Genomic DNA, 16,534 nt, shown 5'->3' with positions numbered 1-16,534 from the left:
CTCTTTCCACTTGGACAGTCGGTAATTAATAAAGAAGGAGGAAGCTTAATATCTTTTACTGTAGTTTTAGGCCTTGGCTCATATTTAAATTTAAATGAAAGGTTCAGTGAAGTGAGGCTATTTTTGGCAGTTTTTGTAGCCTTACATTAGATGCATGAAGTTTAAAGCCACAAGAAAACTATGTAAGATGTACACAATTAAAAACTAGATGTGTCAAAGCGACACGAATGGCCCCGTCCCAAAAGTTGAAAAATCTGCAATTTCAATGTAAGCACATGTGGACACAAACATGATGGTAGTCTCACATATCAAAAATCAGCTTAAAATCTGGAGGCGTATAAAAAAAAAATCTGTATAACTGTGATTTTCTGTGATTTTCAATAATTTATCTAAGTCCAAAGCCCGTTATTTCAGCAAAAATTAGCAGAGCGGATCGAAACTTAAACTAGATCTGTAACTCATCATGGTTAACTCACATACCAAAAATCAGCCCAATATCTGGAGACGTTTAGAAAAAAAATTTGTATAATTGTGATTTTCAACAATTTCTCAAAGTCCAAAGCCTGTTACTTCGGCAAAAATTAGTGAAGCGGGATGAAACTTAAACTTGATCTGTAACTCATCATGGTTAACTCACATACCAAAAATCAGCCTAATATCTGAAGGCGTTTAGAAAAAAAGTCTGTATAATGGTTTGTTGCGGAATGACGGAATGACGGAATTACAGAATTACGGAATTATGGAATTACGAAATTTCGGAAGGATGGACAAGGGTAAAACTATATGGCACCGACAACTTCATTGTGGGGCCATAAATAGTACCAATACCAATAGATGACAGACTTTTGTCCTGTAAAGGGATGATGTTTGATTGATTTATCTAACTTTTCTGACAAAATAGTGTTTCGTCATCAATATCAAGAAAAAATACTTACCCCAATTATACTTAATGAGTATAAATGACATTTCTAGTCCCTCAAATCCATATCTTAACACAAAGTTACAAAAATCTATTTCAATATGGGTATTGAAAGCTTTTGTAATGACTTCTCCAAAAACCTCAACAGAAAAATCAACACAAGCATCAATACGCTGACAGTCAGGAGACACAGAGTAATACATATGATCTTGTAGTATACTGTTGGTGATTTCTGGCAAAGTCCAAGTTATCCCATCAAATTCACAAGCTAAAAAAAATAAAAATAAATTAAATATATATCAAGTAAAGTTGAATAGTTTTTATCTGTTGGTAATTTCACATCAGAAAACCAGATGATCAAAATAACATATATATTAAACTCAACAATAGATCAATGAATCATGACGTCTAAGAGTAAAGCTGACGTTAGCCCACCTGTGGAAGAAGCTGTTGAGTGATGAATCTGAAAACGCATCATGCACACAGTATAGTTGACTTATATAAACTCTGAAACCAAATTTCAGAAATCCTTATGATGTAATTCCTCAGAAAGATGTCATTTAAAATATTCATGGCATGGACAGAAAGAGAGGTAAAAGAGTATACCCGCATTTTTTAAATGCCATGGTATGTATGATAGGACAACAGGCAGATAAGATCTTTTATTGAAATATCCTAATCAGAATAATAAAGCTAGAATGAAAATAATGTATTCTGAATCCAGTCTTTTTTCTGATGAATGTTTCATTTTACAGGAAAACACTTACATCTGTCATTGTCAATCAATAGTTGGACATTTTCTTCTCTTGTACCAGTTTCTTCAAGACCTCTTGCAGCCAGCTCATCCAATATTTGTGGATTTGTCATATTACTTGGTCTAGAGCAAGGTTCAGTTGTGGTCAAGAAATCATTTATCTAAGTGAAAAAAATGTCATGAAGACATTATTTAATAGGTAACACAAATAATCCTTTGAATTTTCTATTTATAATAAATGCTATATGTTTTCATCTTGAAAAAAATATTCAAATTAATTCATGTTCATATTTATATCTGGGCTTTAAAAATGCAACTTTCTAAAAGATTTTTTGCATATAATTTTGAAGCTATAATTTTGAAGCTAAACACAGTTCTTTACAATGTATGTCAAGTAGCAAAAAAAAAAAAGAAAAGAAAAAGACACCTTTAGGCCACATTTTTTAACTTGTTGGTTTACGTATTTTCTCCATGAAAAAGGTCGGTTGGGAATAAAAAGAAAGAAAAATATCTTTCAAGACAGAAAAATATGCAAAATAAATATATATTTCACTTTCTAATAATATGTTTTTTATGCTATTATGTCATCATTTCTTAAATTTTAGTTCGATGAAATATTATAGCTCAGCTGTCATAAAAATCTAATAGTTTCCCGTAAAAAAAGAGGGGTGCAAGGACAAAGACGAAATTAAATCGTCATTTCACAAACAAGAAAAACAGATTCGCGTAGCTCTTAATCAATTCCAGAAAACTTATTGAATAATGATCTTCAAGCACGAAAACTGATAAAGAAAAAATGTAAAAACGTTAACAAAAGTATGTTTTAACACATGTGTCAAAAACGTACTAGACTCGTCCATTGAAAAAACGATAATATCGGGGTTAATCTGTTGTCATGCATTCCCGTTTTTTATCCAAATGGACGATATTTTTTTTTATTAACTATGAAACAAGAAAATTTCAAATGATTTGTTAATATTCTGTACTTTGAACTTGATGTCTTGAACTTCCACCTGTCCACATTATGACAAGTCTATTTCTATGAGATGATGCATCTTACGGACTGATGACAAATATTAAGGGAAACAAACTTACTGTATAATTGGTTTTAAACACTGGCTTCGTTCCGCAAAATTATTTGCGCAAACAATATTTCAAAGTCAGTTATAATAGATTTGTCTATTTTTAGAAACGTAAACTGGAAGTTTTATTTTTTCACAACAGAAACGTTATCAATTCTGTTAGTGATTAATGCATTTCATTTCATAAAAAAAGAATATTTAAATTATTTTTCAGGGATAATGCCATGAATGCATTTGTTAGGGTTGGCGAGAATGATAAAGCATGAAAAGTCAATTTTATTTTTATTCTGGAAATCGGCAAAATCGGGTCGATGGATCCATAAACCAACAAATTAAAAAATCCTGGCCTTAAAAGTTAGGTAAACATTTCAGTTTTATATGTCTTCAATTTATATTTGATTATTAACTTCTAAACCCACTGATAATGTAAATAATGTACCTGCTCTAAACCCAACTGTTCAATCAATTTGTCTTTTGTGGCTTTCAAACCTTCTTTCAGCAAAGTCTTTGTTTTCTCACTAAATACCTCAAACATTTCAGTGGTATTGAATGAATCTTTATAATCAACTGAAGAAAAAAAGCATAATACTCTTGATTTGAATAATTCAAGTAAACTTAAAATAATAATTTTAAAAGGAAGTTATTGAGTGATGAATCTGAAATGAGGCATAGGTGTAGCTGACTTATATTAACCCTGAAACTAAATTTTAGAAATCCTTTTAATGTAGTTGTTCAGAAAAATGTGACAAAAATTTTCAACTTGGATGTCAAGTGTAAAATGCTGTAAGTGTTTGGTAAACAGGAATTTGTTGAGTGATAAATCTAAAATTGCATCACAGGGTATAGCTGACTTATATAAACCCTGAAACCAAATTTCAAAAATCCTTATAATGAAGTTCCTGAGAAAAATGTTGGTTACCAAAAAGTGGTAAAATAGGTCATTTAAGGGCAGTTACTCCTATCAAAAAGTCATTGTAACAGTTTTTGGTGTTAAGAGGATAAGTAGTGATATATGTTTTGAATATTTCTGCCACGATTTGATTTTATCTTTTTAGAACAGTTTTTAAAATAATAGACAAAACTTGCACCATACCCCTTATGTTCTATTTTTTGCAATGTCAATGTTTGCACAGTTAGCCACTATAGTTTGATGCCCCAAACTAGTAAAATTTCTCTTGGACTAGTAAGTTGTTTGGACCACTAATAAAAATGTCAGAATATTGGTCTCTGGACAGAAGTTGAAAAAGATTTTGAGGCAGACTGCAGCAGAAATCATTGGACATTTTTTTTAACTAGATACCCCATTGATAATTGTGGACAAAGGTTATCTTAGTCCAGTAGTTTCAGAAGAGGAGGTTTTTGTACAAAAGTTAGCAGACCATGACAAAGAACGACAGAAAATTTATGCCAAGTGATGAGAAAGCTAACTTGACCTTTTTGGCCCAGTGAGCTAAAATTGAAATGTTACAATTTTTATATACTTTCAAGTAATACATTACCTTCAGGCCAAACAAATTCTCCTCCACCATCAAAAGACGGGAAAGGAATTGTTGCATCTTTGAGGAAGTCAATATCCACTAGACAATTATTAACATCATCAATACTACAAAATCCTAACCCAGCAGTCAAAGTGAAGGCTGCATCTACCAGTCTTATCTCCACACTAAAATTAGAAATTCAATTAGCAATCATTTCTCTTTTTTTGTCCAGCATTAAGTTATTCTGAAACCTCATTCTGACTGAAAAAAGCAACAACTACATTTCAGTAAATTCAAACATTTATGCAATGCAACAAATCACATTAATAAACAGAAAAGTAAAAACTCCAACACAGCCTTAAATATCAACGGAATTAATTTATTACAACTTGGTATACTCTAAGTATTGTACAACCCCCAATAACAACAAATACTTTATCAGAGTCTCACCTCTTTAAAACCTTTGGTATTAAACACAATATAATTATTACACATCTTTAGTTAGTATTATAATGTTGGATAACCAATGATGAGCTGAAGATTAATTGGTTCATTATCATATTTACCTAAGAATAATTTTGAACCCACCAGCAACATTGATTTCAATACCAGTATCTATATTTTCCTTAACACCTGAAATATATAAGATTTTATAGTGTAAGACTGGAACAGGAATATAGACAGCATTTGTATGAAATATTTTTAAACTACTTTGAAGACTCAGGATGATTTATAGCTGAACATAGTTTATAGAATTCTGGACATACAATGTCTAATGTTGAAGACCATGTATTAATGATAAGATGTCCCTTCTTGAATTTTTTTTTTTTTTTTTGTGTCATTGGGGTGCTATCTCATTCACACATATGAACCCAGCTGTATCATCGAACAGTACTGATTTTAAAACATAACAATAGGTTTAATCATTCAAATTGTGCACAGAGGTTGCAAAAATTTGCAAAAACAGATGTATGGGTTAAAGAGATAGGATTGAACAAGAATGTGTCCCAAGTACATAGATGCCCCACTCGCACTATAATTTTCTATGTTCCGTGGACCGTGAAAGTTGGGTAAAAACTCTAATTTGGTATTAAAGTTAGAAAGATCATATCATAGGGAACATGTGTACTAAGTTTCAAGTTAATTGGACTTCAACTTCATAAAAATTTTTAACCTGAAGCAGCACGAACAAACAGACAGACGCACGGACGGATGCACGAACAGACCCACAGACCAGAAAACATAATGCCCCTCTACTATCGTAGGTGGGGCAAAAAAAACTTTTAATAAGCTAAAACATTTTCATAAATATTGACCATGCGAGGGCTGTATATATAGCCATTCAAGGATCGTTAAAAACTTCAATCATTACAAATAGATCCAATCTTTTGTTTCACTTACTGTCCAATTTTTGAACTGTATCTAAACAAACTTAAACAACTATTACCATCACTCAATGATCCCCTTCCAAATGAAATTGTTTTCTTGAAATCATCAATTCCAAAATGAAAGTCCATCTTGTCAGGATCAAGTCTAGCATATACTTTGACAGATCGGAGGAACATAAACAGTTTGACGTTAATGCAGCATTCTATACCCAAACACATAGAATCAATAGTACAATACACATCTGACGGGAGCAAGGCTGATAGAAGTGGACATCCTGAAAATAAAAATTAACATTTCACATAATTTAATTCACATAAAGAATTGATTGTAGCGCTAGACACATAAATGAAAATTGTATTGGGATTTGGGAGACATAAAAAAAACAAGAATGTGTCCATATATATAGTACGTGGATGCCCCATCAGCACTATCATTTTCTATGTTCAATGGACCTTGAAAATGGGGAAAAATCTCTAATTTGGCATTAAAATTAGAAAGATCATATCATACGGAACATGTGTACTAAGTTTAAAGTTGATTGGACTTCAACTTCATCAAAAACTACCTTGACCAAAAACTTTAACCTGATGCGGGGTAGACAGACAGACGAACCGACAGACAAATGGACGAACTGACAGACCCACAGACCTGAAAACATAATACCCATAATTGGGGCATTAAAAAAAATGTATTTGGTTACTGACAATAATAAAGGATACTTGTTATCCTAAAATATTTGTTGCTTATTATATTTTTCATTTGTTAATATATTTTATAATAGGTTTTAGTATGCTATTAAATTTTTAGACATTTTTTTGTTTTAGGAGGAACAGTATGTATATGGAGTAAGCAATTAGGTAGGGCAAAATATTACAAAAACATACTATTGCTATTTGTAAGAAGTCTTTTAATCATCTGATCTCTACTTCCACCTGTCTTTTGTCCTCGTTCTAATAATTCCTGGTCCAATTCATCATCAGTGGCTTGCATAGGGTTGAAACAAGGCTTATTATCTATTAATCTCTGTAGAAAAAATCAAAACATTATGTTAACCTTGGATAAAAGAATCTCAAACATTTAACAATGTAATGATGTTCTGGATGAAAGTAAGAGGTATGCTTAGTAGTACATGAGATTAATCCATTTTAGTATGTTAAAAATTTATCAAATATGAACAAAGAGGTTCAAAACACAATTTTAGATTTTTTTCATTGTAATCAGAATGTAATCAAAAAGTAATCATGATTACAGGGTATTTTGAAAAGTAATTGATTAAATTAAATTACATGTAATCAGATTTTTGGCTGATTAATGATTACACTGATTACTTGAAAAATTGTAATCAATTACAGCTGATTAACGATTACAATTACAATTACCCCAAGTCTGATGTAGATAAGGTGAAAAAGTTACAAATGCATAGGACAAAGGAAGAATACATTACAATGGAATATTTCTACTGCAGCAAGAAGCAAACATATAATGTATCTAAATTATAGGTGTAATCATTTGAAAGAAGTGTTCATCATATAAAATTTGGTGGCCTTTTGCTGTTTTCAGCTCTTTCAATGGGTTGTTGTTTCTTTGACATATTCCTCATTTCCGTTCTGAATTTTATTAATACTTTACCTTGAATGTCTTAATAACATCTGCCAACTTTTCTTTTGATTCATGCATTCCAAGCTTGTCAAAAAAATTAATAATTGATCCTAGCTTTATCTTTTTTAACGAGAACTTTTTCATAAAACTGTCAGCTTTCTTCAGTAAAACACTGAATGCATCTACAAATAAATAGTATAACAAAAGATAACTTAAATTGAACTTCACTGTGGCTAAATAAAATGCAATGTCAGACGTGTTGCTTAAATATGATATACTGCAATTATCTTTATAAAATACTCTTTTATTTTTAAAAACTTGCTTTTTTTTTATCAATCAAGATGCAAAAATCTTGATGATTTAATTCTTTTACCACATCGTGGAAAGATATATGTGTCAGGAACTGATGTCATTACTTTATGATTTTTGAAAACCATCTGTTTCCAGATAAAACAGTAGCAAATAGATATAGGATGTGAGTGCCAATGAGACAAGTCTCAATCCAAATAACAATTTATAAAAGTAAATCATTATAGGTCAATGTATGGCCTTCAACAGGGAGCCTTGGCTCACACCGAACAACAAGCTATAAAGGGCCCCAAAATTACTAGTGTTAAACCATTCAAACGGGAAAACCAGCAGTCTAATCTATATAGCAAAGCTTACTTTGTACTCCATGATTCATAAATAGTTTCTGCTTGAAAATTTGCTGCTTGCAGCCACATTTAATTAAGAATCACAAGTATCTTAACTTGGTGAATAAAATCTTTCTTGAGTTTTTTTTATTAATACTTTATTTGATTTAATTAATTCTTTACCTTTTATATTAAATCCACCAGATCCTGAACCTCCACTTGATACACCATTACCACCCGACCAATCAAATTCTTTTGACCAGTCATCTCCTTTTGATTTTGGAAATTTTTCTGCTAGTTTTCCATAATAACTTTTACTATCATCTGAAAATAAGAAAAAAACTTTCTTTATTATGGCAAATGAAATAATATACAAAGCATACAAATTATGATGAAAACAATGAACAAACTTTTAGATTTGAAATGACTGTTACCTGATAAATGAACTGGAAAACTAGCAAAATTTTCAAAATAACCAAAGGACCAAAGGTTCCAAAAAGCTAAAAATAATTTAATGCACAAAACCAGTGTTGAGTCTGGGTTGTGCTAAAAGATCATCATGATAAATGCAACATTGATCAACTCAAAAATAATGTCCATAAAAAAAGTTATCAGTTTCTAAAACTTTTTCTTTAAAAGAATGATTTTTCATAGAATCAACATAAAATTGTTCAATTTGAACTCAATAATCTGGAAATCAAATATAATGACTCATGTAATAGTCTTTTTACTGTTTCGTGAAATTTCAGAATAATCTGTAGTGTATTCATATCAAATCGTCCTCAAAGACTGAAAAATATAAAAAAGATTAACATACCTTTGATTTGTTTAACATCTGTACCAGGAGGCTCACCACTTAACTTTGGCATGGTTTCTTTTACAGCATTTTTGTTGAACAATTGAGGAGTCTTGTCTCTCAGTAATTTTCCAATTGAACCAACGACTGAACCTGCTTTAATAGTAAATCCCTAAAATTAAAAAAAAAATAAACTTCATATATTGTACAATATAAAAAAGAAGATGTGGTATGATTGCCAATGAGACAACTATCCACAAAAGACCAAAATGACACAGACATTAACAACTATAGGTCACTGTACGGCCTTCAACAATGAGCAAAGCCCTTACCCCATAGTACAAGTTAATTTACACTTTATGTTCTAAAATCTGTGACTATTGAATCCAAAAAACTTCAAATTAAAATGATGCTTCGTTTATCCACTTAAAAAAATATGAAAATCTTTAAAGCCAATTGAGTTATAGTAAGATATGTAAATATATAACCTACAGACTGATAGAGAATGTTAATTTTCAAACTGCATACTTACTCATTGTTCTTGAATAAGAGAAATTGAACTTGAGGTTAAATGTCATGACCACAACAAGCTTACCCTGTAAACAAATCTAAAATCATCACATTTCTGAATCCAAGGCTGAAGTTCCACTCCTCTCTTTGTCATAAATCCTGTAGGGTCTACTGATCCTCCATCCTTGATGAAAACCACTTTTATATGATTTTCACATGCTGATTGAGTTGCCAGTCCAATGGGTTCTCCTGCTGCAACCTGAAGTTTTCAAGAAAATGACACTTAAAAGCAATCCACTATGTAAATGGTGTACACAATTATTCATCTTTAAATTTCCATCAAATTTGTTACTTTTTATCAATATTAATTGCCATTATTTTAGCAATGTTGGTGTTGAGGCCCCTAGAAAAAGAACAAATTTTACCCCTAATGCAATTCATTGGAGGATTTCAAATACTATAGCTCACAATGCACAAAAACTGAAATAAACATTATCCAATTTAATAACCTTTATATAGTATTAATAATTTGGGAGGAATTCCATCCAGAGCTGAGTCTAGCTACTGGATCTCAAATCAGTTTTATCACTTGTAACAATATGACAGCATACCACTCTAGATATATGATAAAACAATTATGTGTCCATAATACATGGATGCCAGGCCTCACTCTCAATCTCATTTCTATGTTCAATGGAATGTGGTTGGGGTCAAAATTCTAATTTAATATTAAAATTAGAAAGATCTTATCATATATAGGGACTTTCACTACATCAAAAACTACCTTGACCAAAAACAAATGAACGGAGGTACAAAACAAAAAACATAATGTCCCTAGGTGGGGTATAAAAAAACATACTCTTTGTTCAATATATAATTCATCATCAGGATGTAGAATGTTACTGTTTGGTTTAATATTCTTTACAACTATATCAATATCTCTGACAAATCCACCAGAAGCTTTAATTATCACCTCATTTTCATTTTCAGAACGTCTTGCTAATCCTGAAAATGGGGCTATGACCTGTAAAAGTAACAAACATTTCAATTTCAATAACATTTTACATCAATAAAAAATAAATTTTGCCTTGATCAAAGTTGATTAAAGGCTACTTGTAATACTTAGCATGACGGGTGCCTTGTGTGGAGCAGGATCTGCCTACCCTTTCTGAGCACCTGAGATCACCCAAAGTTTGTAGTGGGGTTCGTGTTGTCTAGTCTTTAGTTTTCTATGTTGTGTCTTCTGTACAATTATTTGTCTGTTTGTCTTTTTATTTTTAACCATGGCATAATGTTAGTTTATTTCAATCTATGAGTTTAACTGTCCTTCTGGTATATTTCGTCCCTCTTTTTTTAGCCCTTTTTTTTTTTTTTTTTTGATTGTTGGCATACATAGGAAAATACCTGTACTAAATCAGGAATTTGACATTTGTTATTAATTTGTTTTATGTGTTTGAGCTTTTGTTTTTGCCATTTGATAAGGGACTTTTGTTTTGAATTTTCCTCAGAGTTCAGCATTTTCGTGATTTTTCTTTTGTTGTAATAGTGTAACTTTATAGGAATACTAACAATTGCTCCTGGTTCAACTTCTAAGTCTACTCCTCCTCCTTCACCAGCAGGGTAGAAGCCATCATAGTCACATCCAGATCCCTTCAAGCGTGTGACATTAGGAAAGCTTGGATGTGCTCCAGGACCAAAGATTGAAGCAATTGTAGATGTTGCTTTCTCATACCTTCAAAAATTCAAATATTTTTTAAAGCATAAAATGTGTAAATGGGTAATTAGTCAAGGGTTTTGATTTGCCCTCTTGTCGTACGAAAATTTTCGATCTAAGAAAAATAATAGGAAATGCCACTAAACATTGATCAACAGTATGGGTTTTGCTCATTGTTAAAGGCCGTAAGGTAACCTATCTTTGCTAACCTTCATTGTTATTTTGTCTCTGTTGGAGAGTTGTCTCATTGGCAATCATACCACATCTTCTAATTTCTATATTGAATCTATAAAAACTATAACAAAACTAATTAGATTTTTCTTTCAATGAGTTAAGAAAAAATATTGTTTTTTTGCGTTCAATAAATTTTATAAAGTAATGAAGAGACATATTGAAAAGATAAGATATAACCAGATGCTCCGCAGGGCGCAGCTTTATACGACCGCATAGGTTGAACCCTGAACGGTTGGGGCAAGTATGGACACAACATTCAAGCTGGATTCAGCTCTAAATTTGGATTGTGATTAAATAGTTGACACAGCATAGGTTTTGGACACAGAATGAATGTGGTCTAATGAACTTAAAATAATTTTTTTGTCTTTGAGCAATCACTATGCTGTTGAATATTAATCCTCTCAAAAAAATGTTTGAAGAAATTTTCTTTTTTTTTATGAAATCTGAAATGAGAAAAATTAAAACCCCCCCACCATTTTTTTTTCACATCCCCCTTTCCCTTTTTTCAAAACTGATCTCAATTCAAATTTTTAATGGAGTTTGCAACAATAACTACTCATTTAAATACATCATAAAATATTAAAATGTAACAAAAAGTGCTTGTTATCACTGAATGGTAAAGAGTGTTTTAATTTATCAGTTGGTAGTAAAAGTGAATATACATTGTGCATTGTATAAAACAATGATTTAAGTTGATTCAACTACTATTCTGGACAAAGAAAGATAACTCCAATCAATTGAAAATTTCTTGCTATTGCACAATATTGTGCAATTAGATATTTCTTGCTATTGCGCAATACTGTGCAATTGAAAATATTTGCTATTGCACAATACTGTGCAATTGAAGATTTCTTGCTATTGCACAATACTGTGCAATTGAACATTTTTTGCTATTGCACAATACTGTGCAATTGAAGATTTCTTGCTATTGCTGAACACTGTGCAATTGAAAATTTCTTGCTATTGCACAATACTTAATATAATAATTTTGGATCCTGATTTGAACCAACTTGAAAACTGGGCCCATAATCAAAAATCTAAGTACATGATTAAATTCAGCATATCAAAAAAGCCAAAGAATTCAATTTTTATTAAAATCAAACTTAGTTTAATTTTGGACCCTTTGGTATTTAATGTAGACCAATTTGAAAACGGGACTAAAAATTAAGAATCTACATACACAGTTAGATCCGGCATATCAAAGAACCCCAATTATTCAATTTTTGATGAAATCAAACAAAGTTCAATTTTGGACCCTTTGGGCCCCTTATTCCTAAAAACCTGTTGGGACCAGAACTCCCAAAATCAAACCCAACCTTCCTTTTATGGTCATAAACCTTGTCTTTAAATTTCAAAGATTTCTATTTACTTATACTAAAGTTATGGTGCGAAAACCAAGAATAATGCTTACTTGGGCCCCTTTTTTGCCCCTAATTCCTAAACTGTTCAGACCTCAACTCCCAAAATCAATCCCAACCTTCCTTTTGTGGTCATAAACCTTGTGTTAAAATTTCATTGATTTCTATTTACTTATACTAAAGTTATTGTGCGAAAACCAAGAATAATGCTTATTTGGGCCCTTTTTTGGCCCCTAATTCCTAAACTGTTTGAACTAAAACTCCCAAAATCAATCCCAACCTTCTTTTGTGGTCATAAACCTTGTGTAAAAATTTCATAGATTTCTATTTACTTAAACTAAAGTTATAGTGCGAAAACCAAAAAAATGCTTATTTGGGCCCTTTTTGGCCCCTAATTCCTAAAATTTTGGGACCAAAACTCCCAAAATCAATCCCAACCTTCCTTTTGTGGTTATAAACCTTGTGTTAAAATTTCATAGATTTCTATTCACTTTTACTAAAGTTACAGTGCGAAAACTAAAAGTATTCAGACGACGACGACGACGACGCAAGACAACGCAGGACGACGACGCCAACGTGATAGCAATATACGACGAAAAATTAAAATTTTTGCGGTCATATAAAAATTATTGTTACCCTTCTTTTAAGATGGCATATGCTTCTTTGATAGATTTCACTAAGGAGAAGAACTCCCTGTACTTGTTTAAGAAGGAGTTCGCAAAACCAGTAAGACCTTGCAAGGATGATACCAACTCATTTACTGTTGCCTTAACTTCATCCACAACATTCTGTCTTACTTCACGCTAAAAAATGTTAAAAAGATATACATATTAAGTGTAGACTGCAATATACATGTAAAATTCTTAATTATGACACAGTACACAGTCTGATAAAATCTTATGTAACTTTTAACTCAGACATTTTTTTTTCAAACATAAAGTTATATATATCATAGTCAATCGCTCCATGGATATGGATGAAAACATATAGAAGACATTAAATTTATGTAAGTTCTCTCAACTTGACTGAGGTACAACTATTTTTTTATCATTTTATCTAAACTTCTAAATCAAATTGTTTCATTTTTGGTTCAATTATGGCTTCCACTCAAATGTTCAATTTAAGGATAATTTGTTGCAGGATTGATTATTGCATGGATTTTATGAGAGTTGTCATACTTGATATGATTCATTATTCCACAATCATATATTAGTTTATGATAATTCTTATTGTAACATTCTCTTACCACAGAAATTTTCCCTTTGGTAAATTGGCTAACAGAGTCTTCCTCAATGTTTTCATTAACCCAAGCTTTACTTTTAGCTGTAAACGTAGTCATCACTGTTTCGGACAGATCCACTATATCATCTATTTCAGTCAAGTCAAGCCAATACAACTTGGAATCTGAAATAAAATTGTTTCTTCATTTGTTCGAAAAAAACATTTCTAAAATGTAATTGTTTTTGAAATGAAATATCTCCAGAAAGTAATGTTAACAAGAATGTGTCCATAGTACACGGATGCCCCACTCGCATTATCGTTTTCTATGTTCAGTAGACCGTGAAATTGGGGTCAAAACTCTAATTTGGCAATTAAATTAGCTAGATCATATCATAGGGAACATGTGTACTAAGTTTGAAGTTGATTGGACTTCAACTTCATCAAAAACTACCTTGACCAAAAACTTTAACCTGAACGAATGGACGGAAGGATGGACGTACGGACGCACAGACCAGAAAACATAATGCCCCTCTACTATCGTAGGTGGGGCATAAAAATGTACTTTTCTCAACATTAGTTTTTTAAAAGCCTGAAAATAGTAACAAAATAATAGTTCCTGCAAGGAAAAATGGAAAATGTATCATTGTAACTAACAATCTATATACTTTTTTTTCTTTCAGAAACATTGCACTTGAATTAAAAAATAAAACAGAGATATAGTATTCTAAAAAAAAATAGCATTTTTATTATTATTTTATCCTTGTTTTCAAAATTCCAATAGGGAACACACTTTTTATAATTGTATAAATAAACCAAATTTTCAAGACGTTTCGGTCATTGGCCTTCTTCAGTTCTTTATTTAGAACTGAAAAAGGCCAATGGCCGAAACGTCTTGAAAAATTGGTTTATTTATACAATTATTATTATTTTAGCCACAAATATTTTTTTTTAAAGTTTTACGACAGTTTTTTCCCTATAACTTTAATCAAAGAAAATTGGAATAACACATATCCAAATATGATAACATTGTGTCCTTCAAACTGGACTTGTTAAAAACTGCAAGCATACTAACCTTTTAGACTAGAAAGTGCTTCTTGTATCTTATCTTTGGTCTCAATTAAGTTCATCACTGACATATAAATCCTGAAATGTTCAATTCATACAGAATTTATAATAAAAATGATTTGAATTTAACCATCTCAAAATGCTCCTACTCGTTTGTCATTTCTTGTTTGAGTTACAGGTATATCTAGTTGAGATGACCAATGATAATCTGTTTATCACTAGGTTACCTATGAAGACATTGTTAATTTAATTGACAATAGCATGTGCGCCCTTAGTTTCTAGCAATAATTTTTCATATTACTCTACTGTGCTGGAAAGGAAAATTTATAAAATAGCGACAACATATATCCATTTCTACAAGTGTTACTTTTTGTTATTATGTTATATCAAAAATCATTAACTTACTGAACAGCTCCTTTCCCTACTTTTGCTATTGCTCCTGGTGGATCTTTGATTATGATTCTAATTCCATCAATAATTTCTACTAAAGACTTGTAAATAATTCTGGCATTCTCTGGAACTACGACAGTCACTACTTCATAAAGTTGCTGCAAGTACAGTAGTGAGTATCACATATATCTATGTAATGTTACAAAAAATATGACTTAAAACATGTTAACTAAATATTCTGAAACTGTACATCAGGGTGTCACATGATTAACACTACAATCATTAATACTCAAAATCTGAATTACTGATGAATTTATAAAAAATAGTCATATAAAATGCAGAATTCTTCTTGCATCATAAAGTTTTTAAAATTCCATTTTCAACATGAATTTAATTCTTAACTTAGTTTCAAAGTTACTTACATTAAAGAATTTAAGAACATCAGATTTTAAATTGCCAAGGAATTTCTGAACTTTGGAGACCAAATGTTCAACAGGCTTCATAAAAGATGGCATTTCACTCGGATCATATTCCCCAATTTTCTTGGTTGCTTTCATTGCTATACTTCTTAGATTAGCAACCTTCAAAATAACAAAAAAGTCAAATTACTTTAACTCCCTGTTTTCAACTTTAGTTATAATAAATATCTGTTGCATGCTGTCAAGCTGACTTAAATTGTAACCTTATAATTAAAAATTGTTAATGCCAACAACGCTGCTTCACCTTCCCCAAGTGGAACAACAAAAACCTGTGCAAAACCAAAAATCTGAATATAACTAAATTTTTGTTTGAAATTTTTATTTTAATTTTAGGGTGTCCAATGAATTTTCCTATATTTACCTTAATTAGAACAAGAGTGCACACACTGAAATGTTTCATCTTCTTTACTTATCATTGATTTTATGTTGATAGTCCTAAATGTAAAGCTTTATTACAACTGTCACATAAACTTAACAATACCAAGAAAACCAAACATTGATCAATGAACCATGTAAATGATGTCAAGGTCAGGTAAACATGATAAACAATGCCAGGCAGACATGTACAGCTAACAATTCTTCCATACAACAAATATAGTTGACCTATAGCTTATAGTTTAAGAAAAACAGACCAAAAAACAAAAACTTAACACTGAGCAATGAACTGTGAGAATGAGGTCAAGGTCAAATAAAATCTGCTCGACTGACATACAGATCATAAAATATTTACATACACCAAATATAGTTGGCCTATTGCTTAATGTATTAGAAAAATAGACCAAAACTCAAAAACTTAACTTTGACCACTGAACCATAAAAATGAGGTCAAGGTCAGATGACACCTACCAGCTAGACATATACACCTTACAATCATTCCATACACCAAATATAAAAAAAGTAGACCAATTGCA

At 31.2% G+C, this 16,534-nt stretch overlaps 1 protein-coding gene across 1 annotated transcript in view; it reads right to left on the bottom strand.

Moving 5' to 3' along the window:
• Window positions 1-16,534, bottom strand: part of LOC139500295 (uncharacterized) — a 107,912-nt gene that overhangs the window by 58,853 nt on the left and 32,525 nt on the right. The window contains exons 19-36 of the mRNA XM_071289038.1: window positions 15,567-15,725; window positions 15,160-15,302; window positions 14,762-14,832; window positions 13,715-13,872; window positions 13,105-13,271; window positions 10,732-10,894; window positions 10,022-10,186; window positions 9,248-9,421; window positions 8,674-8,824; window positions 8,040-8,180; window positions 7,252-7,403; window positions 6,507-6,645; window positions 5,681-5,896; window positions 4,800-4,866; window positions 4,255-4,418; window positions 3,195-3,322; window positions 1,687-1,834; window positions 936-1,187 (exon numbers count right to left, since the gene is read on the bottom strand). Coding sequence (XP_071145139.1) covers window positions 936-1,187; window positions 1,687-1,834; window positions 3,195-3,322; window positions 4,255-4,418; window positions 4,800-4,866; window positions 5,681-5,896; window positions 6,507-6,645; window positions 7,252-7,403; window positions 8,040-8,180; window positions 8,674-8,824; window positions 9,248-9,421; window positions 10,022-10,186; window positions 10,732-10,894; window positions 13,105-13,271; window positions 13,715-13,872; window positions 14,762-14,832; window positions 15,160-15,302; window positions 15,567-15,725 — 2,758 coding nt within the window. The remainder of the gene's footprint in view (window positions 1-935; window positions 1,188-1,686; window positions 1,835-3,194; window positions 3,323-4,254; window positions 4,419-4,799; window positions 4,867-5,680; window positions 5,897-6,506; window positions 6,646-7,251; window positions 7,404-8,039; window positions 8,181-8,673; window positions 8,825-9,247; window positions 9,422-10,021; window positions 10,187-10,731; window positions 10,895-13,104; window positions 13,272-13,714; window positions 13,873-14,761; window positions 14,833-15,159; window positions 15,303-15,566; window positions 15,726-16,534) is intronic.

The sequence above is a fragment of the Mytilus edulis genome, chromosome 13, assembly GCF_963676685.1.
Source record: "Mytilus edulis chromosome 13, xbMytEdul2.2, whole genome shotgun sequence".
Taxonomy (NCBI): Eukaryota; Metazoa; Mollusca; class Bivalvia; order Mytilida; family Mytilidae; genus Mytilus; species Mytilus edulis.
This window is presented reverse-complemented; position numbering and strand designations above follow the sequence as displayed.